At 42.3% G+C, this 25,325-nt stretch overlaps 1 protein-coding gene and 1 non-coding gene across 2 annotated transcripts in view; both read right to left on the minus strand.

The window, feature by feature from the left end:
• Positions 1-8,292: 8,292 nt before the first annotated feature.
• Positions 8,293-25,325, minus strand: part of TEKT3 (tektin 3) — a 31,980-nt gene continuing 14,947 nt past the window's right edge. Inside the window, exons 4-7 of the mRNA XM_021694786.1 lie at positions 24,466-24,609; positions 20,311-20,533; positions 17,137-17,291; positions 8,293-8,618 (exon numbers count right to left, since the gene is read on the minus strand). Of these exons, the coding sequence (XP_021550461.1) occupies positions 8,402-8,618; positions 17,137-17,291; positions 20,311-20,533; positions 24,466-24,609 (739 nt within the window). The 3' untranslated portion in view covers positions 8,293-8,401. The remainder of the gene's footprint in view (positions 8,619-17,136; positions 17,292-20,310; positions 20,534-24,465; positions 24,610-25,325) is intronic.
• On the minus strand, positions 21,352-21,454 carry LOC123326838. Its single transcript, XR_006541368.1, has one exon. It is a non-coding gene; the product is annotated as a U6 spliceosomal RNA (small nuclear RNA).

A 25,325-nucleotide genomic window follows, 5' to 3' on the forward strand; every position in this document is an offset into this window, starting at 1 on the left:
GGCTCAGGTCATGATCCCAGGGTCCTGGGATCGAGCCCCGCATCGGGCTCCCTGCTCGGCGGGAAGCCTGCTCTCCCTCTCCCGCTCCCCCTGCTTGTGTTCCTGCTCTAGCTATCTCTCTCTCTGTCAAATAAATAAATAAATAAATCTTTAAAAAAAAAACAACAAAATAAGCTTTGCATTAGATGATTTTGCCCAACGACAAGTTAATGTAAATGTTTTAAACACATTTAAGGTAAGCTAGGCTAAGCTATGATGCTTGGTAGGTTAGGAGTATTAAATGCATTTTCTGACAATATTTTCAACTTACGATGGGTTATCAGAATGTGACCCCATCATAAGTTGAGAAGGATCTGTGTCTCTTTCTGTCTAATGTAGCTGGAGGAGATCATCCTATCATGAAACTGCCCACTAGGGATAGTCATTATTTCACCATTGATGGGTCTCTCTCATCCCTGACCTTTTGAGCTTTCTCCTCAAGAGATAAACATTATCCTTCTCTTCTTGAAGGATGAACGATAAACATCTCAAAACTTCTACCCTCTATGTAGGTAGTTACTCATCCTGAGTACCAATTAACCAGAACAAGGATGATTCTGGAAATCTCACTAGATAGCTCTGTGCTTGTAGATTTAGACTTTTCATCGATTACTCTCTATATTTCATAATTAGACTCCTTTCTACATTCGCTAACACTATCACACCACAATACTTAGTACTCATTATATTAATATGTTCCAGTGTCTCCTGAGCTCCATATGAGCAAAGAAATATGTTGAGAACTAAGGTGGGATGAAGAGAGTCCAAACCAACATAACAACGGGAGAGATCTAGTTCTGAATTCTCTTTTCTCTCTAGAGGAAGTTAGGGAGCTATTTTTTAGCTATAACTCCACCTCAGATGAAAACATAAAATGCACACATATGGGAAAGAACTTACTTTAGTTAACTAGCACGAAATGCTGATGTATGTGGTCCTAAACACAATCACTTCCCATCTGGGACTGAATGTTTTTTAAGAAAAATATGCTGGCGAGACCCAGCACATGGAAGGCAATCCTGCAATCCATCATTGTCTACGGTTATTGCCGACAGAATTCCAGGAAAGGTTGAATGAAGGAGAATTTGATTTCTAGAACTGAGTACCTTCTATTAAACTGTCAGAGATTTTTTTTCTTCTATCTGAAAAAACAGAGTATACACCCAGTTATTATCCTTAAATTCTACTTAAAGATAGAATCAAGGAAGTTTAGAGCTAAGACTTTGAAATACTATGGTAAAATTAATTTATTGTGTTTATAAGACTGCTCAAAATATTATATCCTCATGAACATCTTTTGAAAGGAAAAATAGCACATTGGTTGCAAAATATTTTTTTAAAAACCCACAACTTTGAGAATGTCTAATTCATTCTAAAGAGTTTAGAAAGAGGCAATGTAGTAATGTATCAGTGAAAAATTTTTTTCAATTTTTTATTTAAATTCAATTTGTTAACATATACTGTATTATTAGTTCCAGGGGTAGAATTTAGCAATTCATCAGTTGCATATAACACCCAGTGCTCATTACATCAAATGCCCTCCTTAAAAAAAAAAGAAGAAGAAGAAGAAGAAGGTAGCAGGAGGGGAAGAATGAAGGGGGGGAAATCGGAGGGGTAGACGAACCATGAGAGACGATGGACTCTGAAAAACAAACTGAGGGTTCTAGAGGGGAGGGGGGTGGGAGGATGGGTTAGCCTGGTGGTGGGTATTGAGGGGGGCACATTCTGCATGGAACACAGGGTGTTATGCACAAACAATGAATCATGGAACACTACATCTAAAACTAGTGATGTAATGTATGGGGATTAACATAAGAATAAAAAAAAAAAACTCCTAGAAGAAAACAGGGGGAAAAAAAATGCCCTCCTTAATGCCCATCACCCAGTTACCCCATCCACCCCCACATCCCCTCCAATAACCCTCAGTTTCTTTCCTATAGTTAAGAGTATTTTATGGTTTGTCTCCCTCTCTGTTTTCATCTTATTTTACTGTTCCTTCCCTCCCCCATGTTCATCTGTTTTGTTTCTTAAATTCTATATATGAATGTAATCATATATTTGTCTTTCTCTGACTGACTTATTTCACTTAGCATAATACCCTCTAATTCCATCCATGTCATTGCAAATGGCAAGATTTCATTCTTTTTGATGGCTGAGTAATATTCCATTACACACACACACACACACACACAGCCACATCTTCTTTGTCCATTTATCTGTCGATGGACATCTGGGCTCTTTCCATAGTTCGGCTATTGTGGACATTGTTGCTATAAATATTGGGGTACAGATGCCCCTTCGAATCAGTATGTTTGGATCCTTTGGATAAATGCCTAATAGTGCAATTGCTGGGTCATAGAGTAGCTCTATTTTTAATTTTTTGAGGAACCTCCATACTGTTTTCCAGAGTGGCTGCACCAGCTTGCATTCCCACCAACAGTGTAAGAGGGTTCCCCTTTCTCCCCATCCTCACCAATATCTTTTGTTTCCTGAGTTGTTTATTTTAGCCATTCTGAGTGATGTGAAGTGGTATCTTATTGTGGTTTTGATTTTTATTTCTCTGATGCTTAGTGATGTTTGGAAGAGAACCTATCTGAGTTCAGCTCCTGAATCTGAAACTTATTAGTGTCTTGACTCTGGATTATTCTATTTCCCTCAGTCTCAATTTTCTCATTTTTTTAATGTGAATAGTTAAATGTGTGCACCTTAGAGAACAGCTGTGATTATGAAATAATATTTATAAAGCTCCTCTACTCAGCACAAGTTGACTATCATGTTTCATTACATGTGTCAATATCAAGAGATGATCATCAAACCAGAGGATGGATGCCACTCATGCTTTAATTTTATGCAAATTTTCCAAAATGAAAGCTTCTTCAGTGCCTCTGTTCTCAATTCTAAATCCAACAGTGCCATCATTTTACACATTTTGTTGTTGTTATTGCTAAGAAGAACTATCTAGAGACCTTCTAACAGTATAAAATAGTGGTTAAGAGCTCATATTCCAGTGTCAGATAAGGGGGTTGAACACTTAATCCAGCATTTCTATCTGAGTAACCTCAGACTAGTTGCTTAACAACTGTGGGGTTATGCATCCTCTCTGAGCTTCAGTTTCCCCATTTGCAGAGTGGCAATAATAACTCTCTATGAGATTGTTGTGGTTATGATGAGAACATAGTAATGAGCAACTCAAGAAACCTGAGTCATTAAAAATATCCAAGACCTTAGTAGTTTAAGACAACAGTTTATTATTTCTTATGATTCTATAGGTTGGTTGGGCAATTCTACCTCCCATGGTGTCAGCAGAGGCACTGGGAAGGCAGGAAGATTCAAATGGTCTCATTCACATGACTGGCAGCTGGTGCTGGCCTCCCTACAAGCCCATCTGCAGCTATTGGCTGAAATTCTGTTCCACATGAGCTTCTCCATGTGGCTGTTTGGGCTCCTTCCCAGTATGGTGATCTCAGGGCAGTCACACTTCTTACATGGCAGCTAGGTCTCAAGAGCATAAAAGCAGAAGCTTCCACGCCTTCTCAAGGCCTTGGCCTAGAATTGGCACAATGTTAGACTGCATTCTGTTGGGTCAAGTGATCAGAAAGTCAGCCTATATTCAAGGAGAGGAGAGGATTTTGCAAAGATGTGAATACTTGGAGGTATGGTTATTTTCCCACAAGACCCTAAGAAATATCTACTATATCTACCTTTTAGGGAACTGAGAAAGTTGGATACCCCTTCCAGCATTATTTTAAAGTGTCAATGCTTTGAGGTTCCTGGGTGGTGCAGTCAGATGAGCATCTGACTCTTGGTTTCGGCTCAGGTCATGATCCATGATCTCAGGGTCCTGGGATCAAGTCCCGAGTCGGGCTCTGCACTCAGCGGGGAGTCTGCTTGAGGATTTCTCTCTCTCCTTCTCTCTCTGCCCCTCCCCCTACTCATGGGCACATGCTCTCTCTCTCTCTCAAATAAATGAATAAATCTAAATAAATAAAATGTCAATGCTTTAATCTTTCATTTGATGGTATGGGTGGTGCTCTTAAATCTTGTCTGTGGCCCTAGCTTATTATTTTCCTCTCAGATTTCCTGGCCTCATCTCTTCTAAAAAGCTTCCATCTTTGCTACACACATAAAGTGACCTGGGGTTGAAAGTTGAAACCAACTAGCTTGTTGCAAATAAAAGAATATCCCCCAATACATATCATGGTCTTTGTTATCAGTAAATGCATAAGTTTCCATAAAGAGCAGGTTCTCAGGCAAGCAGAGCACCATTTGGTGGGGGGCAGGGGAGTTGGAAAAGCATCCTTACGTCTGAGTGACTGAAGAGCTAAAATACCCAAGACAAGAACCTTGAAACTTAGTCCAAAGCTATCACTTCACCTTACAGGGAGGAGGAAAAAGTAATACAGAAAAACAAGGAATTTGTATGGTTCCCACAGCCTTATCCATCCATACACAATGAGGTACTGTTTAGAACAGCAGTAAAATGCTCCCTGTTCCCCAAAAAGCTCCCTCCTCACCGTGCCATGATGCCACCAGAGTTGCATTTTGGTCCTGGTGAGCTCTTTAGAAGGTCATTTCACTAAAAGGAAAAAGTTGGCAGCAGAAAGCTCCCAGCAAAATTAGCAAATAGCAAGGTCCAGAGGGAAAGAGCCGTAGTTCACAAAACAGAACCTTTTTGATGTTGACAGAGAAAGATTTGAGCTGAGGAGGATTCAGAACAACTTAGAGCAGGGTTTATTGTATTTATGCTGCCTCTTCTCTGCCCTGGATCCCTTTCAGACAACGCTATCCTAGGGCTCCTCTAGATTCTTACCAGTCCAAGCTCACCCGGGGCCTGAGAATCCTTCTCAACTCAACACTCCATAAATACACACTACCAAGGTCTGGAGCTGGTCTGCAAGGTGAAATCGATTGTCCATCTCTGGTGAAGAGATTAAATATTGTCTTTTTCCCCATGAATTCATGAATATATGGGGTTCCAAAAAGACCATCAGACCACTCTGCACAGAAGGCTGGTCTTGGCAATCATGCCAAGGGTGAACGCAGCACTACTGGGAACAGTTGAAGGAAGGGTCAGGTCTAGCAGAGTGGACACCAACAGGGGAACCTGGGGACAAGACAATGAGCAGCCACTCTGCCTCCTCCTATATGCCTTGGGTCAGCCCTGTGCACAAAGGCAAGGACTCCATCCCTGTTTTCAGAGCAAAACAAAAATTATAACCTAAAACCAGACCCCAGCTCAGCTATTTACAGCATGAACTCAGGACTCAAAAGTGCCAGGTGAGGTGTTTATGACAACACTTCCCCGGAGGCATAAATGGAAATTACTAAAATTATAGGTGACTTGGCTATTTAGGGGCAGTTACGAGCATTTCTAAATCTGAATGATGCTTGCGGAAGGTGGAAGCCTTTGACATTCCAGCAGGCCTTCTTAAAGCCACATAGTATTAAAGATACTTGGGGCCTGAATATATAAAACCACATCCTGTGTTGATATCTGCAGGCCTGTGATTCTTAAACAGGATCGCACTTTGTGATTCTTAGCTGTTCGTGGATTTCAGCATTAGAATATTTATCCTCATGAAGTGGCCACAACATTTAAGACTAGTAACCGAATGTTTATTTGTGGAACTTAGCCTTGCCCACGGTTTACCGAAATAACAGGAAAACTGGCCTTTTTCTGTGTCTGAACTATGTTTTCTTCCCAACACGTTCTCGCAATGCCAACAACGTATGTTTAAGGAAAAAAACTCCACAGGCATATAGTCCTTAAAAAAGGTAACAATTCATGGAAAAAGTCGGTAAGATTTTCCCTGAAACATATAACAACTTAGAGACATGTGGGATTTCTGTTTATTCTTACTGTCGTCTAAAAGTGATGACTATCAACACTTGATTACTCTCATTGCCTAAGTGTTTGAGTGGAACTTATAGATCTTTGTTTCCATTAGAAGTGAAGGGAGAAGGACAAAAACCTACAATTTGATTTCTAAAATGATATACTGAGACCACAAAAATACCCCTGGTCCAAGCTTACCATGTTTATGTCAACTCTACTAGCATTTTGAGATGTTTCATGAAGTTGACTAATCAAGGTCTGAGAAACTTTTAAGGAACAGAAAGAGAGAGAGAGATGGGGTTTGGGGTTAATCAACAGTGCTTAGATAGGAGCAGAGAGGATAGACAGAGAGATGCTAGCTAGCTAATGGGAGAGAGGGGGCTACACCTAAGTGACAAGTACGATAACAGGCAGAAAACCTTTCCCTCTGGTAACCCCCCATCTCAGGACTTCTGTGTCAAAGGATTCAAAGCCAGAATGCTGTCGACATCCTATCAGGTTGAATTCCAGATGGTTAAATGTAAGTTCAGAAAACACTAGAGGAATTAGAAGAAATTACAAGTAAATAATCTTGAGATGAGGAAGAGCTTTCCCGGTGTAACTCCAAAGGCATAAATAAACCATAATGGAAACATTGGTACACTTCACCCTCTGTACGTTAAAAACCATAAATAAAATGTAAGGGCGAGTGCCGTATAAAGAATCCATGTTTGGTACCTATGGCGAAAGTGTCCTATGGTTGATATACAGGGAATTCTCACAAATAAATGGAAAAAAAAAAAAGATAAATACTCAGGGGAAATAGGCAAATAACGAAAACAAGCAATTAACAGAAAAAATTCAAAGGCCCAGGGAACAATGCTCTACATCATTAGGGTCCAAAGAATAAGATGTTAAAGCAATTAAGATCATTTTTATAGTATTGAATGGTAAAAAACAAAAAAAATCAGAAAGAGTTATCAAAGATGCAGAAAGACACACCCTCTCATAGACTGCTGGCAGGAGTACAAAATAACACAATTTTCAAGAGGGCAATATGACAACACACTGTAAAAAAGCTTTTTTTCAAAAAATTGGTTATAGAACATTCTAGAACCTCCATGCAATGGTATGTCAAAAAGCCATTAAAATGAAGTTGTGAAAAGATGTTTAATGACATGGAAAATGTACATATGATTAAGTGGAGAGGCATAAATGGGTTGAGGTGAATGAGGCACTGAGAATGGTACCGGACACATAGTAGGTGCTTTATTCAGAATGATTCTGATTTTGAGAGGAGCACCAGTGTATAAATATAGAAATAAAAATCTATGCATATCAAAATACCTAGTTAGTTTAGAAATATAGAAGACATTTATTTTCTTCTTTTGTTGTCTGTATTTTCTCAAGTTCCCACAAGCAATATGAATTGGTTTTTGGAGGTAGAAAGGAAAGGTTTTCAAAAATGATGCTGTGGATAAACAGCCAGTGACATATTTATATATGTAAATAACCATAAACATTACATAATACCCACATGTGTAGATAAATATTATATGCACATAGAGTCAAAGCAAAGGAATTGAGAGCACAGAAAATAAAATGTTGACAAACCTCAGTGACCATTTCTGGGTGTTATGATAACGTGTGCTTTTTAGGAGTTGGTATGTGTGTGTGTTCTCCATTTCCAAAATATGTCATGCAAATGTTTTTCATTTATAATAAAGAAAAAGTTATTTTAAGCAATAACCCCTAGGATACCACAGGACCTCCTGGAATTTAAGCAATGCCCCATTTTGCAACCCATCTAGGGTCAACGCCTCTGTCATCCTGGACCCCTTTGTACTCAGTTCCCACGGAAAGAGTCACCAAGTCCTGTTGATTGGTTAGAATATGTTTTGCATCTCTCCTTTCTTTGTTTCTACTGCCATCACTCTAATATCGTTGCTCGATCGCAATTTCATAAGGCCATTTTCCTGCTCGGAGGTGTCCGTCAGCTCTCCCCAACTCCTTGACCTGGAGTTGAAGCCCTCCCCATGTTATATACCCTGCATTATGAATCACAATCAAACCGGTCTCATTATTGTTCCAAATACACTGTGTATTTGTTTCACCCTTGTTTTTGCTCAGACTACCTCCAACCACTACATACCCAAGGGCCTTTCTCCTTTCCTCTGGGTTTCCTCTGAGGCAGAGCTGAAAATCCACCCTATTTGTGATTCCTGCCCCCACCGCCTAGAGGAAATACATTTCTCCTTTCCAGCCCATTCATGTTACACAGAGAACAACAAGAATAATACAAATAATCTTTTTTTTTTTTACCTTCTCTATTAGATTGATTATATTTCTTTATATCCTTACCATAGCTCAGAAGCCTAGTAAATAGTACAAAATGAAGGTTTGGACGTAAACAAAACACTCTCCAAGACAGGCCGTTGTTTACATTTCTATCAACACAATCCTTTAATAAGTGAAGATATTAGCACTCCATTTAAATTAGCTGCCACAGGGCTGTGGTTCCACTTTGCTGGCTCCTGGTGGGGTCCCCTAACAGAAGCCTTCCAGCCGAAGGGTGTTGGGGAAGGTCTTGCGCATGCTCATGCATTTTTCTTGGTCAATGTACAGGGAGTTGGCTTTGACGGCCAGGTCATGCTCCAGGGTGGCCTTGGTGTGGACCAGCGACTGCAGGGTGTCCTCCGCGTCCCTCAGGCGCTGCTGCAAGGTCTGGATGGTGCTGTCCACCTCGTACACCTCGTTGACAAGGCTGCGTGAGGAAAGAGGCATCAGGTTAGATTAGCAGAAGTCACAGTCTGCAGGCTGGTTATGCGCTGAATTAAGGGCCTGCAGGGTTATTGAAGTCCTACTGGAAGCTGCTGGGCTGAGTGCACACGGAGCTCCCAGAGGCACACGGGTCATCCCAACGTCAGGACAAACATGCAGAGGAAGCAGTACTGGGCTTCCTTGTGGTTCTAGAATCAGGCCAGCGCCACTCCCATTTACAACGCCCAGAATCCAAAAGGCAAACTAAGCATATTTTAGGGACACCATCAAATTTACCATCAAGTTTTCATACACACACACATGCATTATGGTATTTTTTAAAAAGGGAAAACTTGTAAACATGTGACATTTTTTTAAATAATAAAAATGGGAAAAATCAAAGCTTAGCTGGACTTTCTTACATTTTTATAATCGGAATTATTTTCATGGTTAGGAAGAGGGGGGACACCCAAGTTTACTCAGTGGCTAGAATTCAGCACAATAGCAGTGGGAGGGGTTAGTTAATGGGGCATTCCTGAAATTATAATGCCCCTGCCCCCCAGCAACATCCCAAGGCAATGCCTCAAGTTCCCAGACTAAATATATTTGTAATTGTCGAAAACGTAATAGAACAGGATAAGGCTTGAAATCGGCTGTATAAACAGTGAAACGGGTTGTAGTTCTAATAGTTCTAATTACCCTGTGATGATTAAAAAAAAAAAGACATTTTTTCATTAAGACAAAAAAGAAAAAATTCATTTCATGGAAAAACCTATAGCATCTGTGAATTGTGCAAGACTGTTGAATCTCAGATCTGTACCTCTGAAACAAATAATGCAATATATGTTAAGAAAAAAAAAAGAAGAAGAAGAAGAAGGTAGCAGGAGGGGAAGAATGAAGGGGGGGAAATCGGAGGGGTAGACGAACCATGAGAGACGATGGACTCTGAAAAACAAACTGAGGGTTCTAGAGGGGAGGGGGGGAGGATGGTTTAGCCTGGTGATGGGTATGAAAGAGGGCACATTCTGCATGGAGCACTGGGTATTATGCACAAAGAATGAATCACGGAACACTACATCTAAAACTAATGATATAATGTATGGGGATTAACATAAGGATAAAAAAAAAATGTAAAAAAAAAAAAACCTATAGCATCTCCTCAAATTATATTAGTCAATACTGTTTCAATTTTCATTTCCCTGATTATTAGCAAACAGGTGTCTCTTGGCCTTGTTGCTTGTTGCATTTCTTCTGTGAACTGCTTCTCTCCTTTGCTCCCTTTCTACTGAGGTATCTGACTCATTTGCAAAGAGCTCTTTCCATGTTAGGCATACTGATTTTTTTTTTTTTTGGTCTGCTTTGCTTCTGGCAAATGTTTTCCCTAATTCATTTTTTGCCTTTTTAATTCTGGTTATGACGTATTTATTATATGTAAGATTTCAATATTTTTACAGTAAGCCAAATCTTTCTCTTTCTTTGTGATTTCTTCCATTGTGTTTATACTTAGAAAGTCTTTCTCTTCCTGGGGAGAAATTAAGCAGGGGCTCCTTTACCCACTGATTTGGCCAATTATATTGAGGAGAGATGACTATGTGGTCACTTAAGAAAAAAATTAGGGAACAGTTTATAAAAAGACAATAATAATAATAGCAACACATTTATTAACTACTTTATTATATATATGTGTATATATTGTATATATATATACATATATATGTGTATATATATATGCTATATATACACATATATATGTATATATTATTCTAAGTATTTTACACGATCAGACAATTTAATCCTCATAACAACACCATGAAGTAGATACTACGATTATCCCCTTTTACAGATGACAAAACTGAGGTATAAGAAATTTAGATAACTCTCCTTACAGTTTTGCTTGGAACTACCCATCAGCTGCTTTTAATTACCATGCTGCTCCCCTGCCTAACTCTGGTCAGCCAAAAACACAACTCAAATTTATCAAATTGTAACTAGTGATTCAATATTAAGGTCTTCTTTATTTGGGAATCCATTTATCAGCAGACTGGAGGTGCATGGAATTAATTAAAATATACAGTAATACAGGGGTGCCTGGCTGGCTCATTCAGCAGAGCATGCAACTCTCAATCTCAGGGTCATGAGTTCAAACCCCACATTGGGCGTAGAGCCTACTTAAAAAAAAAATAAAACATAAAACATACAGTAATGTAAAGAGAACAGCGACCACATAAAGATATGTGTGTCCTTAGGGATAGAAAGGGTTTTCACCAGCACAGAAGAATATCCAGGCCATGTTAAAATTATTATTAAACCAAGGCAACAGTCTAGCTTCACAGAACTCTGCAGCTGGAAAATAAATGTGAGAGGTCATCAAGCCCAGCTTCCTTGTTTCACAGACAAGGAAACTGAGCTGGGGGACTGATGAGCTTCCCTCCCCACAGGCACGCGGCCCACATGTGTTTATAAGCTTCGCACAGTTATCCAGGAAACTAAGAAGGAAATAAGGAGTCTCACTGGCCATAATAAGGAACTGGGTCCCATTTCCTGCCCCTACCGTCTGAGCTCCCTGCAAGCAAAGGACAGAAGCAGAGACCCGGGATGTTGGCTTCAGCATCCAGGACCCCCTTGGGTAAGACCATTTCTATTTGTAATCCCCACCGTGTAGGGTGGCCAGGTTAATACACAGGATGCCCAGTTAAATTTGAATTTCAGATACATGTGCAATTGTTTTAGTGTAAGTATTTTTTTAACTGGGATGAAAGACACACAACAGAGAATTTACCGTCTTAACCATTTTTCGGTGAACAGTTCCAGCAGGCATTCCCTGCATTCACACTGATGTGCAACCATCACCACCGTCCATCCACGGAACTCCTTACTTTGCAAAACTGAAACTCGGTCCTCATGACACACTGACTCCCCATACCCCTGAGCCCCTGGCAATCACCATTCTACTTTCTGTCTCTCTGAATATTTGGGATATATTTATACCGAAAACCATTCATGGTTTACCTGAAACTCAAATTTTACTGTCCATCCTGAGTTTCGATTTGCAAAATTGGGCAACCCCACCAGAGGGGCCCATGTAGTGCTCGGCACGAAGTGGGCTCTCACAGAATATTAAGATGGTACCAAAGCAACAATTTTTCTACCCCAAACCCTCCATGCTCTCTTCTTCTTAGAGGACAAACGGCACATTTTTAAGGAGATGCACCAAATCAGAAGCCGCTGTTTAGGCTGAGTGGAGGGGAGACAAGAGGGCAGGGAAGGGGGTTCTCATTTCGGACTCCATAGAGATCTGTATTCGGTGAATTCATTTGAATATCAGAAAGCATCTCAATCTTACTTGTGAAATTGAACAAGAAAACTTGCAGGGAAAAATACGGTGAAACGTGTGACATAGAAGAATAAAGGAATAATTTCTTCACAGTGTTATCTTGTGTTGAGCAGTAGTATGAGAAAACAAGAGGAAACAGCATTCATACCTAATGACAACCTATGTTCTAGCCACATGATGGAAGCAATGCAAGCAACACTTTGGAAAAAAAGAGAATTGCCATGGGCGAAGAAACTCACAATATGGTGTTGATTTGAAAAGTCAAGATGGGGGTTAAGCGGTTAAGCGACTGCCTTCGGCTCAGGTCATGGTCCTGGAGTCCCAGGATCGAGTCTGGCATCGGGTTCCCTGCTCAGCAGGGAGTCTGCTTCTCCCTCTGACCCTCCTCCCTCTCATGCTCTCTGTCTCTCATTCTCTCTCTCTCAAATAAATAAATAAAATCTTTTAAAAAAAAAGAAAAAGTCAAGATAGGGGCGCCTGGATGGCTCAGTTAGTTAAGTGTCTGACTTCAGCTCAGGTCATGATCTCGGGGTCCTGGGATGGAGCCCCCATCAGGCTCCCTCTGCCCCTGCTCTCCCCTCTCCTCCCCTCCCCTGCTCATGCGCCCATGCTCTCTCGCTCTCTCTTTCTCAAATAAATAATCTTAAAAAAAAAAATAAAGACAAAGTCAGGACAGAAAATCCCATAAGCAGCATGATCACAATTTTAACACGCCTGGTGGCAAATACAAAAAAACCCTAACCTCGATTATCCCTCGATGGCACAAAGAATCAAGATGGGTTTTATTTTTTACTTCCTTTTTCTGATTTTTTTCTATCATGAACAGATGCTACTTTTTTTTTAATTCTTATGTTAATCCCCATACATTACATCATTAGTTTTAGATGTAGTGTTCCATGATTCATTGTTTGTGCATAACACCCAGTGCTCCATGCAGAACGTGCCCTCCTCAATACCCATCACTGGGCTAACCCATCCTCCCACTCCCCTCCCCTCTAGAACCCTCAGTTTGTTTTTCAGAGTCCATCGTCTCTCATGGTTCGTCTCCCCCTCCGATTCCCCCCCTTCATTCTTCCCCTTCTGCTACCTTCTTCTTCTTCTTCTTCTTTTTTTTTCCTTAACATATATTGCATTATTCGTTTCAGAGGTACAGATCTGAGATTCAACGGTCTTGCACAATTCACAGCACTTACCAGAGCACATACCCTCCCCAGTGTCTATCATGCTACTTTTAAAGCCAGAAAGAATGCGGTAAATATTTTACCAAAAGGAAACACAATTTTGAGGGACTTAAACTCTCTTTGGCCTTTAGAGACCAACACCACAACAGGGCAACGGGGCAAATTTATCTGCTCTGCCGTGCCCACCTATACCAGCCTGGAGGGGTCTGCTCCCAAGACACCTGCAGGCAGCCCGAAAGGGGCAAGGTGCTCACAAAAGGCTCACAGAAGCAACAATAAGCTGTGAAGACGCATCCACACAAAGCATCTCCCTTCATCTTAGAAGCTGCACTGTTAAGAAAACAGAAAGACTTTCAATGGGGCGGGGGAAGGAACTGAAACCTAAGTGCCTCAAGTTTCCTTTGGTCTCCTATTGGTAAACACAAAATCCGAGAACCGATCTAAAAGCCCATTTCTGTTGTTGCTTCGATCCAAGGTGGATTAAAAAGAAAGTCTCTTGGAAGACCCCAGGGTATAAAGTATCACTGGCAAAGAAACAGGTACTTGGGGTGGCTGCTACAACAGTACCAGGGATGGGGTTTATGGAAGTGGGTTGTGTATAATCACACCGGGCCCGCCTCTCACCTTCCCCTGCACTACTCCTCTGGCTTCAGAAGGAACCCTGAACCCAGAGGCAGGAAACAGAGCACAATGATCTATGAGTCCTTACTCCTAGCTGACAAACACTAGTCTAGTGGAAAATTTATCCCGGTAGAGAACTTTTGAAAATACAGATGTTGAAAGATCAATGATTTTTTTTAAAAATTTTTTTGATTTTCTATTTTTTTGGAAAGGGAAAAGATCTACAAAATGCAGGCTGCTAGTACCCTTCCTCCCACTCCTGCGTGAATACGGCTGGGGGGTCCTGTACTCCCCTCCCCTTGTGCCCTTGGAAACACATTCTCACCCATCAAGGCCACATCTCTGCCTCGGCTTCCTTGTTCTTGGCAGATCACAGAGAGCTGTTCTGCTGAAACCGCTCATTTTGGGGGGAAATTACAGAACTGAAAAAAACATTTTGCATTCAAATACAAATAAAGCTACCGTCGTTTTTTATTTTTTGTTTTTTGTTTTTTGTTTTTTTTGTTTTTCGCCCTAAATGTACCAAGATTATTGAAGCAAAGCAGAACCTGGTGTGGCCTGCCACCAAAAATGCCAAAAATGGTCAGAACTGCTTTTGAAAGGACCCGTTCAGAACACTGTAAATGAAAATAAAAGTCTCGAAATGAAAACTGCCGTTTTTCTCTGTCCTCGCTCCCCTGAGCCTGTGGTCTTTTTGGCAACAATACTTGAACAAGAAATCCTTACAGAAACAAAAGTAGGTTTTGTCCTAAAGTCAATAAAGGGGCAGAGGAAATGGACATAGTATGGATTCCATAGGAAGCAAAGGGAAAGTAAATTCGTGTAGCTGTGAAGGGGGGAAAAAGTAAAAATAATTCGGCTTCTGTGGAGCAGCCTTCAATGCCTATTGTCTGATAACTCAAACAACAAATTAGACCACTACTCAAAACCCTTTTATTTTTTTTAAGGATTTTATTTATTTATTTGACAGAGAGAGACACAGCGAGAGAGGGAACACAAGCAGGGGGAGTGGGAGAGGGAGAAGCAGGCTTCCCGCCGAGCAGGGAGCCCGATGCGGGGCTCGATCCCAGGATCTGAGCCGAAGGCAGACGCTGAATGACTGAGCCACCCAGGAGCCCCTACTCAAAACCCTTTTAAAAAACAGCCCCGGGTTTGTCCAATGCCAGTCTGAACAACTGATGGATCCCCGTCTCTACTTCTGGTGACTCTGCAGAAACTCAGAGAATAAAACTTCGCTCAACTTCCCCTAATATGATTTGCAGAAAGCCACAATTCGTGATCTAATCCTAACTGGCCAGATGGCCGTGTACTCACTGCCACACTCTTCGGAAGCACGTGGACACTGCAGACGGGTCTCTGGAGTGGAGGACAGCTAATCCTAAATAATGAACGGGCTGTGTAGGAAGAGGGGTTCTCTGGAAGCCACTTGGGGAAATGTCTAGCCAGCATGGGTGCACACCTATATGGCTATGGCCCAGACAACAGCTCTACAAGGAGAAATGCAGCTAATTCGTTGGCATATATGCCAGAGCATGCTTCTTAGCATCCAACACAGACAACATGCATGCTGTATGGGTAGGGCGTTTTGCTGTAAAGATCTCCTCTGTGACCCTCAGTTTCATCCTCTATGAGAGAGAGATGGGGATACAGTATCTGCTTTGCTGACTCGCTCCATAAAGGCACTGAGGAGGTTGGATGGGATTGGGAGCACCATAGGGGGATGATAAAAGCACCATACGTGTGAAAGATGGGGGAAGCAGAAGCAAACGGTTGGTTTGGTTGGATAGGGCTCTGCAGTGGGGCAGGCAAGAATTCAAACCATGCCTCCACTTACCATGTCACGCAACATGCTTCTGCCTCAGTTTCCTTATTTTTGAAATGCAGACGATGAATGAGGTAGTGTAAGGAGCTGAGGATGGAGCTCAGCACAGAATGAGATCCATATATGGCAGCTTACTCTACTCCTGCCACTTCACCATCTTTCTTGTCTTCATTGTTGTTGGCGCAACAAGGATCTCCCTTACCCTCCAAGAAATCCACACTTGCTTCCTTGGCAGGGCTCAAAGCTGATTTATCCCTAGGATCAATCCTTTGTGATGATGAGGGAATCCCATCATGGAACCAGGTAGGAGATGAGACTAGTGGCATTTCCCCACGGCACCAGAAAGAATTTGGAGTTCAAGTGAGGCACCTTTGTTCCTCCAGTTGCTATAAATTTGATTTGCTTCTGCACAGAGCATTTCATGACCTGAGAAAAGCCATGGAGAAATCCAGAAAGAAAAGACAAGCTGACAGATATTGGGAAATTGGAAATGAAGCCAGAACGTCGGCGGGGTGGGGGTGGGGGGGGAGTTTTGCCCGATTCCTGAGGAGCCCATCCTAAAAGGAATGTTCAAAGTTAAAATCATCATCATGATAAAAGATGCCTAGTGTTTGGTGGATAAATGGCGGCATGAGAGTCTTGTGGCCATGTCTATGGGGGGATGTGCTTGATGAAGTCCAGCTGTTTTCGATTTCCAGTGAGAACAGAACAAACTGAAGTGACCCTGAAGGGGCCCTAGGGGACCATGAGGATAGTCTTAATGGGGAGAGTAGATATAAATGCCAAAAAAGGCCAATGAGAACAAATGGGTGACAGCAAATAGAAAGGGGTCAGTGGAGCTGGTACCACAAGTCCCTTTTCTGATGAGTCCCAGGCACTGAAAACCACACAGCAAGTAATGCACTCTGCTGCTTATAAGAGAGATATTCTGGAAACTCCAGACCCCAGGGAAGCGCAGAGAAACCCAGAGGCCACATCGGCCCCACTGAATGAGGCTTCACGTTTATTATCACTTTTTTTTTTTTTTGTATATGGTGTTGATATCATTTCCCTTTTTTATTTTTATTTATTTTTTTAATTTTATTATGTTATGTTAGTCACCATACAATATATCATTGGTTTTTGATGTGGTGATCCACGATCCATTGTTTTCGTATAACACCCAGTGCTCCATGCAGTACGTGCCCTTCTTAATACCCATTTCCCTTTTTTTTAAATTGTGGTAAAATGTACATAACACAAAAAACTTACCATCTCAACTGTTTTTCAGTGTACAGTTTGGTGGCATTAAGTACTTTCAAACTGTGGTGCATCCATCACCACCATCCATCTCCAGAACTTATTCATCCTCCCCAACCGAAATTCTACGCCCATTATTAATAATTATTAACACTTCCGAAGAAGGCTCCAACACAATGACTCTTACTGTGCTCTTCCATATGACCAGTGCGAAAGCAGAAGGAAGCGCCTTCATAAAGAGTATGGAGCCGCCATGGGGCTGGTGGGTTGCCCCAAGGAGCGCCCCGAGCTTGCCCCTCCTGCTCAGGGCCCACTTCCGTCTCACCGTAGCTGAGCCATGTCCCGACAGAGCTCTATGTTGGGTCTCCTGGTGCGCTCGTCCAGTCTGGTCTGAGCCACCTTCAGGAAGGCAGACTTGTCCTTGATGGCCTTCTTGATGGATTCTATGGTCATTTCAGTCTGGAAGATCTCCTGCAGCGTCTGTGTGAAGAGAAGCAAATGTTTGAGGCCTCTTGCATTTAAGGCCTGAGGCCCACCTTGCCCTCTCCCATGGGGAGGTGGTTTCTCTGAGGGCCTTTCTCCCCCCACCCCAGCCCCGTCCCCGGAATCTCTGGAGAGCTGACTGTGTGTGTCTCTTCCCAACTCCAGGTGAAATCTGCCAGGCGGAGAGTATTTACACCACAGAAATGAGCAAATATGACAAATCGGAGCCTCCTTCCCACACACAGCCCCCACCGATTGTTAAATAATTACCAGCACACATGTGTGTGTAACTCTGAAAAAAAGTGAGGCCAAGAGGTTTCAATGGCCCTTACATCCCTCCTCACATCAGTATGTCCTGCCTCTTTATCTTCTTACTAGTGTCATAGAGATGTTTTCCTGCTAGTAAGAAGCAAACCAATTCAAGTTTCTGAGTGTCTCCCTTGCAAGGGAGGAGCGCTGGCAGTGTTGGGGAGTCCTGATTTTATATTCTTTTTTTCTTAAAGGAAGATCCTCCAAACTACATAAACCCAGATTCCTCCCTGGTCTCCTCTCCTATGCTCTGACAATTCTCCTCTCTTCTATGACTTTGACCTCTGCACTTGCAATTCTCCGCATCTGTCCACCACTCCCCCCCTTCCTCAGCCACCTTCCTGTGGCCTGGAGACACACCCCAGTGTCACCCAAATTCTTGTAAAACTTCGTGTCTTGACCACCACGCTCTCACTCAGTCCCACCTGGGCATTCTCCAGTTGGTACCCTCCAACTCTCCCCCCATGGTCCCTGCTCCGTGTATTCCACAATGGTCCTGCTCACGCCCTGCACTGCGACCAGCTCATCTGGAGGTGGCCCCTATATTCCTGGACCCAGTGGCCCTCGTGAAACTGTACTCTCAAAGGCGACAATAACCCTCCCCGATGTCTCCCTCTCTTTGAAACCCTTGCCCTGTTTGTCTTCTCCGGCCAGCTGCTGTCCTAATTCCTTGCCTCTCTCTGTAGCTGCTCCTCACCACTTCCCAGCACAAGGCTCTGTCTTGGGCCACTTCTCTGCTCCGTCCTTTCTCTCCTTCAGAGCTCTCCTGTAACCTCATGGATTCAGCACTTGCATAATCCAGGAGCCCTGAAATCTGTCACTTGAGCTTTGACCTCCCTCCCAAGCCTTCAACAACCTGTTGAAGATCATTGCACTGTTCCTATCCCCGAAGCCACCCTCAGGGGCTCCCTGCTCCCGAAGCCATTCCTATCTCTCCCCAGTGGAAATAACTCTTCTGCTAAACTTAACGTTTTATCTGCAGCTCCTAGGAGTTCTTTCTGCACCTTTCTGGTCCTTTCTACTTTCATGTCTTGTCTCGCTCTAAAATACAAGATGGCAGGGCCCGTGTGTTGTTCATGTGTGCATACCCCAAAGCACCCAGCACAGTACCTCCAATGTAGCTGTGCTGGCCTGAATGCTATCCCCTCCCTACCCCCAGGAAAGTTCCTGTGTTGAAGTCCTAACCCCCCGCCCCAGTATCTTAGAATATGATTGCATTTGGAGATGGAGCCTTTGAGAGAGGTAATTATGCTAAAATGAGATCATTAGGGTACGTCCTAGTGCGATAGGACTGGTGTCCTTATAAGAAGGGGAGATTAGGATGCAGGCATGCATGGAGGGAAGAGCAAGTGAAGACAAAGGGAGATGGCCATCTCAAGCCAACGAGATAGACCTCAGAAGAGACCAACCCTGCTGACACCTTGATCTTGGACTTCTAGCTTCCAGAATTGTGGGGGGGAAAAAAATGACTTTTGTTGTTTATGCCACCCAATCTATAGTGCTTTGTTTGGATAGCCCCAGGGAACTAATGCAGAAGTAAATAAAAATTTGTTGAACAAAGGGACTCCATCAGGGCAGCCTTCTAGAAGCCTTTAGAATAGCTTCATACTGCCCAGTGGATACCTTCCCATCAATGTCCTCTACAGCTTGGCTCCAGGCTGCCTTTGCAAGCTTCTCTCCCAGGACACATGCCCTCCATTTACAGATCCGAACTCAACCTCTGACTGGCTACCTCCTGAGGCTTCGTTCGAGATCTCGTCCCCCCGCCCCGAATGTTCACCTCTTTCTCCAAACCCCAACAACACCTTCTGCATCTGTTATCTGGCAACCGCAATCTGTAATTTTCTATTGTAGTTACTAATTGTTCATGAGCTTGTCCTACGTATGCACATCTTCACAAATACAAGCTTCCTGGGACCAAAACTGCATATTATACTTCTCTCTGCTCTTCTCTCTGTTGTCCAATAAGTATTTGTTGCTCAAAGAAGACACCATGAAAAAGGAAGTTAAATTGCTGCAGTCTGAGAAAACATGGCACCCTCAACTGGATAATACTGCCTTCCAGCACACATGGCCGACTGTGTCAGGTTCTTAAAATAAGAAATGAAAACCTATTGGCAGCATAATCCACAGAAATAATACGAGCTCCAAGACCAATGCTAAATAAAGAAAGAGCTCCTTGTTTTATCCTGAAACACTCAAATTCTGCTTAAATCCTTCATTTTATTGTCATTGTAAAATGCTTATGCTTAGAGCACTTTAAAAAGTTCAATATCAGAAACACTTTGAACTACCTAATAGTTTCCTGTATTTGGTTTTGTATTCCAGAGAAAGGTCCTGAAGTAATTTAACAGAAAACATTCCTACCATATGTTCTAATAATAAATTCACTTCCTAGTTACATGCAGTGATTCATTAAACTTTAATCATAATATTTTTGTTTCTATTAAATACTAGGAACCTTTCAGTGCATAGTGCACTCTTTGTATTCCAAAAACCAGTGGATTCCAATTTCATTTTGACACCTGCCTACCTGGATAAAATAAATGGTGTGCTTTGTACTGTTTTTAATTTTTCTTAGTCTATATGGTCAGGAGTTCATGCGTCTTATGGTGTCTCTCCAGGAGTGGTGAGAGATTTGTGGTCCCAGAGCCCCCTGCTCTATCTATCCAGGTCGGCTAAGGGGTACCACTGGCACTTGATTTACCTTCGCTAAGTGAATCTGAATCTTATTTTTAGCATCTGCAGTCTCAGCAATGCGATTGGTGAAAGACAAGTTCACTTTGTTGAATTGATTCCACATCTCATTGGCAGTCACAACCAAGAGGTTTTGAATGTCGTCTCTTAGCTTGGCAGAGGCTGCTCGTTCACTTTGGGAACTGAGAATATTGTCATCTGTAAATTTGGCCCAGGATTCGGGCACTGAGACCCTGGGAAAAAAAAGTAGAACCATACAATGGTGACAATGATGAATCAGCCTAGACAGACTGTAAGCGATCATTCATTTTGTGAAAGGGGAAACCCCCATCACTGAATCCTGGTTTATTATATAAAGTGTAAACATCAGAGGAAAGCTTATTTAAAACGTTTCTTAATTGTTCCTTATTTTTCTGCTTAGTTTCTGTAAATCCAGAGCATACACTAAGTCCTCTGCCAATCAGCAGGGAGGGGGGGCAGGAGCGGGGAATGGGTGAAGGATATGGGTATTTTGGGCTCATAAGAAATGTGTCTCACTGGCCCGATAAGCATGTGAGAAAATATCCAACCTCAGGAGTAATCAAAGGAGTACTAACGAAAACAGCAACATACTAATAACCCTTCATCAGAATAGCAAAGACTGAAGAGAATGATAATTTTCTGGTGAGCCTGTTTTTAAAAGATTACTCTCAAATCCTGCAGGCAGAAATGTTGAATTGGTAGAACCATGCTAGAAGACAACATACACCAAGACCCTATCAAATGTGTATAACCCAGAAATTCCACTTATGGAAATTTTTACTGAGATATAATTGGCATATAACATTGCATTATTTTCAGGTAGGTGCACAACATAATAATTTGATACATGTCTACATTGCGAATTGATTGTCACAATAAATTTCGTTAACATCCATCACCATACATAGTTACAATTATTTTTTTCTTTGGATGAAAACTGTTATGTTCTACTCTCTTAATAACTTTCCAAAACATACAATGCAGTATCGTTAACTATAGTCACGAAGCTCTACTTTACATCTCTAGGACGAAAAATAAGGAGTGCTTCGTGAATTTGTGTGACATCCTTGCCCAAGACCCATGCTCATCTTCTCTGCATCATTCCAATGTTAGTGTATGTGCTGCCAAAGCAAGCGATATAGAAATTTAACATAAGGGGGGCGCCTGGGTGGCTCAGTCGTTAAGCGTCTGCCTTCAGCTCAGGTCATGATCCCAGGGTCCTGAGATTGAGCCCCACATCGGGCTCCCTGCTCAGCGGGAGGCCTGCTTCTCCCTCTCCCACTCCCCCTGCTTGTGTTCCTGCTCTCGCTATCTCTCTCTCTGTCAAATAAATAAATAAAATCTTCAAAAAAAAAAAAAGAAATTTAACATAAGGAAATGATGCACCCAAAAGTGTATATGTGAGGATATTAATTTTCATCAATATTTATGACTATCCTTAAAAAACTGACAACAGTCTAAGTGTCCAAAAGTAAAGAAAAAGTTGAGTGAATTATGGTACATTTAAATAAGTAATCCATATAGCATGCAAACTTATGTTGCAGAATTTTTTCACAATGTTTTTGATATATCATGAAATGAGAAGTCAGACAGACTATATAAACAGCATGTGTGTAATGCCATTCTTTAAAAATATAAATCTCTACCTACGTGTGTGGAACAATATTAGAAGGACTAACAGTTAACATTGGGCATGGTGGGTTTACAGGTGGCATTTCTTTGCTTGTTGATATAATGGGATATCAAATAAGACTCTTACTGTTGACAAGAGGTGTTAGCTCATGCCACAGTGACCCAAAATAACACCCTACATGCTCCATACCCTGACATTCCATGAAGGATGGCTAAAAATTCATGCTGGAAATAGAGAAGGCCCTTGATGGACGGCAAGGTGCTCAGTGTGTGTGGCTTGATCACAGCACATTCCCCGCCCCAGAAGGAAAAGAGGAAGATGATTCCGGCTCACCTCAAACCAAGTAAGAGGCATTTCAAGAGGACCACTTAGGACATAGAGTCTGAATCTGATTCACACCTGAAGAATCTAAAAATCAAAGTTGGCACCTGCTGCACTATTACAGGAATGCTAAGAGATGGGGTTGCTTTGGGGGTGACCAGCCCCACAAAAGAGAATCCATGTGGGGGTTACCTTAAAAGGGGAGGGGGCATAAGCATGGGAAGGAGAACAAGGGAACTCTTTGAGGTGACAAAAATAGTCTTCATCTCAACCATGGTCATGGTTACATAGGCATAGAAATTTGTCAAAACTCACCAAAATGTATACGCTTAGACCAAATGCATTTTAGCGTAGGTGAATTTCACCTCAATCTGTCAGGTTGATTTTTTTTTTTAAGGGAATGGCTAGAAAAACACCAAGAACCCAAGACTGCATCCAGGGACGTGGCAAAGAAACCATTGGTGAAGCCAGTTTAACAAGCAGTGGTACATAGCCAAACTGTGGAAAGAGCCAAGATGTCCATCGACAGATGAATGGATAAAGAAGATGTGGTGTATCACTGATATGAGGAATTCTTAATCGCAGGAAACAAACTGAGGGTTGCTGGAGTGGGGGGTGGGGTGGGAGGGAGAGGGTGACTGGGTGATAGACACTGGGGAGGGTATGTGCTCTGGTAAGCGCTGTGAATTGTGCAAGACTGTTGAATCACAGATCTGTACCTCTGAAACAAATAATGCAATATATGTTAAGAAAAAAAAAAAAGAAGAAGAAGGAGGTAGCAGAAGGGGAAGAATGAAGGGGGGGAAATCAGAGGGGTAGACGAACCATGAGAGACGATGGACTCTGAAAAACAAACTGAGGGTTCTAGAGGGGAGGTGGGTGGGAGGATGGGTTAGCCTGGTGGTGGGTATTGAGGAGGGCACATTCTGCATGGAGCACTGGGTGTTATGCACAAACAATGAATCATGGAACACTGCATCTAAAACTAATGATGTAATGTATGGGGATTAATATAAGAATAAAAAAAATACAAAAACAAAACAAAACAAAACAAAAATAATAATAATAAAAAAAAGAAGATGTGGTGTATATATACAATGGAATATTATGCAGCCATCAAAAGGAATGAGATCTTGCCATTTGCAACGACGTGGATAGAACTGGAGAGTGTTAATGCTGAGCGAAATAAGTCAATCAGAGAAAGACATGTATCATATGACCTCACTGATATGAGGAATTCTTAATCGCAGGAAACAAACTGAGGGTTGCTGGAGTGGTGGGGGGTGGGAAGGATGGAGTGGCTGCATGATAGACACTGGGGAGGGTATGTGCTATGGTGAGCGCTGTGAATTGTGCAAGACTGTTGAATCTCAGATCTGTACCTCTGAAACAAATAATGCAATATATGTTAAGAAAAAAAAAAGAAGAAGATAGCAGGAGGGGAAGAATGAAGGGGGGGAAAATGGAGGGGGAGACGAACCATGAGAGATGATGGACTCTGAAAAACAAACTGAGGGTTCTAGAGGGGAGGGGGGTGGGAGGATGGGTTAGCCTGGTGATGGGTATTAAAGAGGGCACGTTCTGCGTGGAGCACTGGGTGTTATACGCAAACAACGAATCATGGAACACTACATCTAAAACTGATGATGTAATGTATGGTGATTAACATAACAATAAAAACCCCCAAGCAGTGGTAATAAAATGTGAAGTTGTTTTTCAGCTTGTACCCCGCAGAATCCAGGGCATCCAACACATTGGCAACACTTTATTTTCTTTATGCTTATCTGTGTTGTCTAGGTTTTTCTGCTTCAAGTAGCTGTTATTTTCATAGTTAGAAATACAAACAACAAATCACTCTTTTTGAGCTTTTTGAGGTATGGTTGACTTACAATGTCCTATTACTTTCAGGTGTACAACACAGTGATTCGACAATTCTATACATTACTCAGTGCTCACCACAATAAGTGTAAACAACAAATATTCTTTTACAAAACAATAGAAGAGGCAAGTGTCAAGGCCTGACAGGAATACACATGCTTACTGAAGACTCATCCAAAGCAGGGTGTGTCTTTTATCTTCCCCACATCTTCCCATGTTTTCCATTTTAATCTGTAAGCTGCATCATTTTGAAGGGGGAGAGAATGAATTAAATGACATTGAAATCATAGAAGTGGTTCATGCCTGACTTACGTCGCATCAACCCTCTCCACGCCACGAAAGTAGCTGACGCCATCCGATGTGTTTCGCAGATGGTGGCACTTATCATCAATTCGGAAAGCCGCCTGTTTATCACTCAGGTCCTTCTCCAGCTCGTGCTGGGAAGCTCTGTTAGCTCTGTAACACAGAGTGGGGAAATAGAGCTTCAGGCTTAGGAAACAATTTGATATGAGGAAGAGTAATTGGCTCTTCTGTGCTGGGACCCACCCACTACTGCTGTCTGGGTCGCTCCTCTTTCACACAATGTCCAGCTTCCCAATTAAAAAGAGCCTTCCCTGGAGATGTCCATACAAGTGAGTAATTAGAACCCTGTCCACACTTCCCCTCCCATGGTGTGTGGTGGAGCTTGGGGGGGAAAAGGTATAGATAAACAGAAGGCAGGTATCTGGAGCCCCAGGGCTGGGACCTGTCTTCCTAACACAAACATTGCTCCAGACAGGACCCTGGTTTAAAGTAATCTGTCCACATCTGTGCCTCTATTTCCTTCTTCTTTTTCCTCTTCTATACCCTAATTCCTCCATTCTTTGAGTGCAATTCCCCAAGAAGTTCTATAGGCTAATAGACATTTATAGCCAGCCTCCCTCCTTCCATAAGTGACCTCAGTTTGTGGTCACGTGAGGCCTAAGAAGTTTGCCAGGAGATAGAAACCAAGCATCGATATTGAGCTCTGAGGCCAGAGACAGAGTGATTGAAAGGAGATCAAGAATTGGGGGCCCCCAGGCTCATCTGCTCCAGTAGCCACCCTCCTGGGAAGGAAGAGGCTGAGATACATGGTGTTCCCTGCCCTGCCAAACAGAGAAGAGACCCGGCAGCTCACTACCAAGGAGATAGAC

Source organism: Neomonachus schauinslandi, chromosome 15 (genome assembly GCF_002201575.2).
Source record: "Neomonachus schauinslandi chromosome 15, ASM220157v2, whole genome shotgun sequence".
In the NCBI taxonomy this organism is placed as follows: Eukaryota; Metazoa; Chordata; class Mammalia; order Carnivora; family Phocidae; genus Neomonachus; species Neomonachus schauinslandi.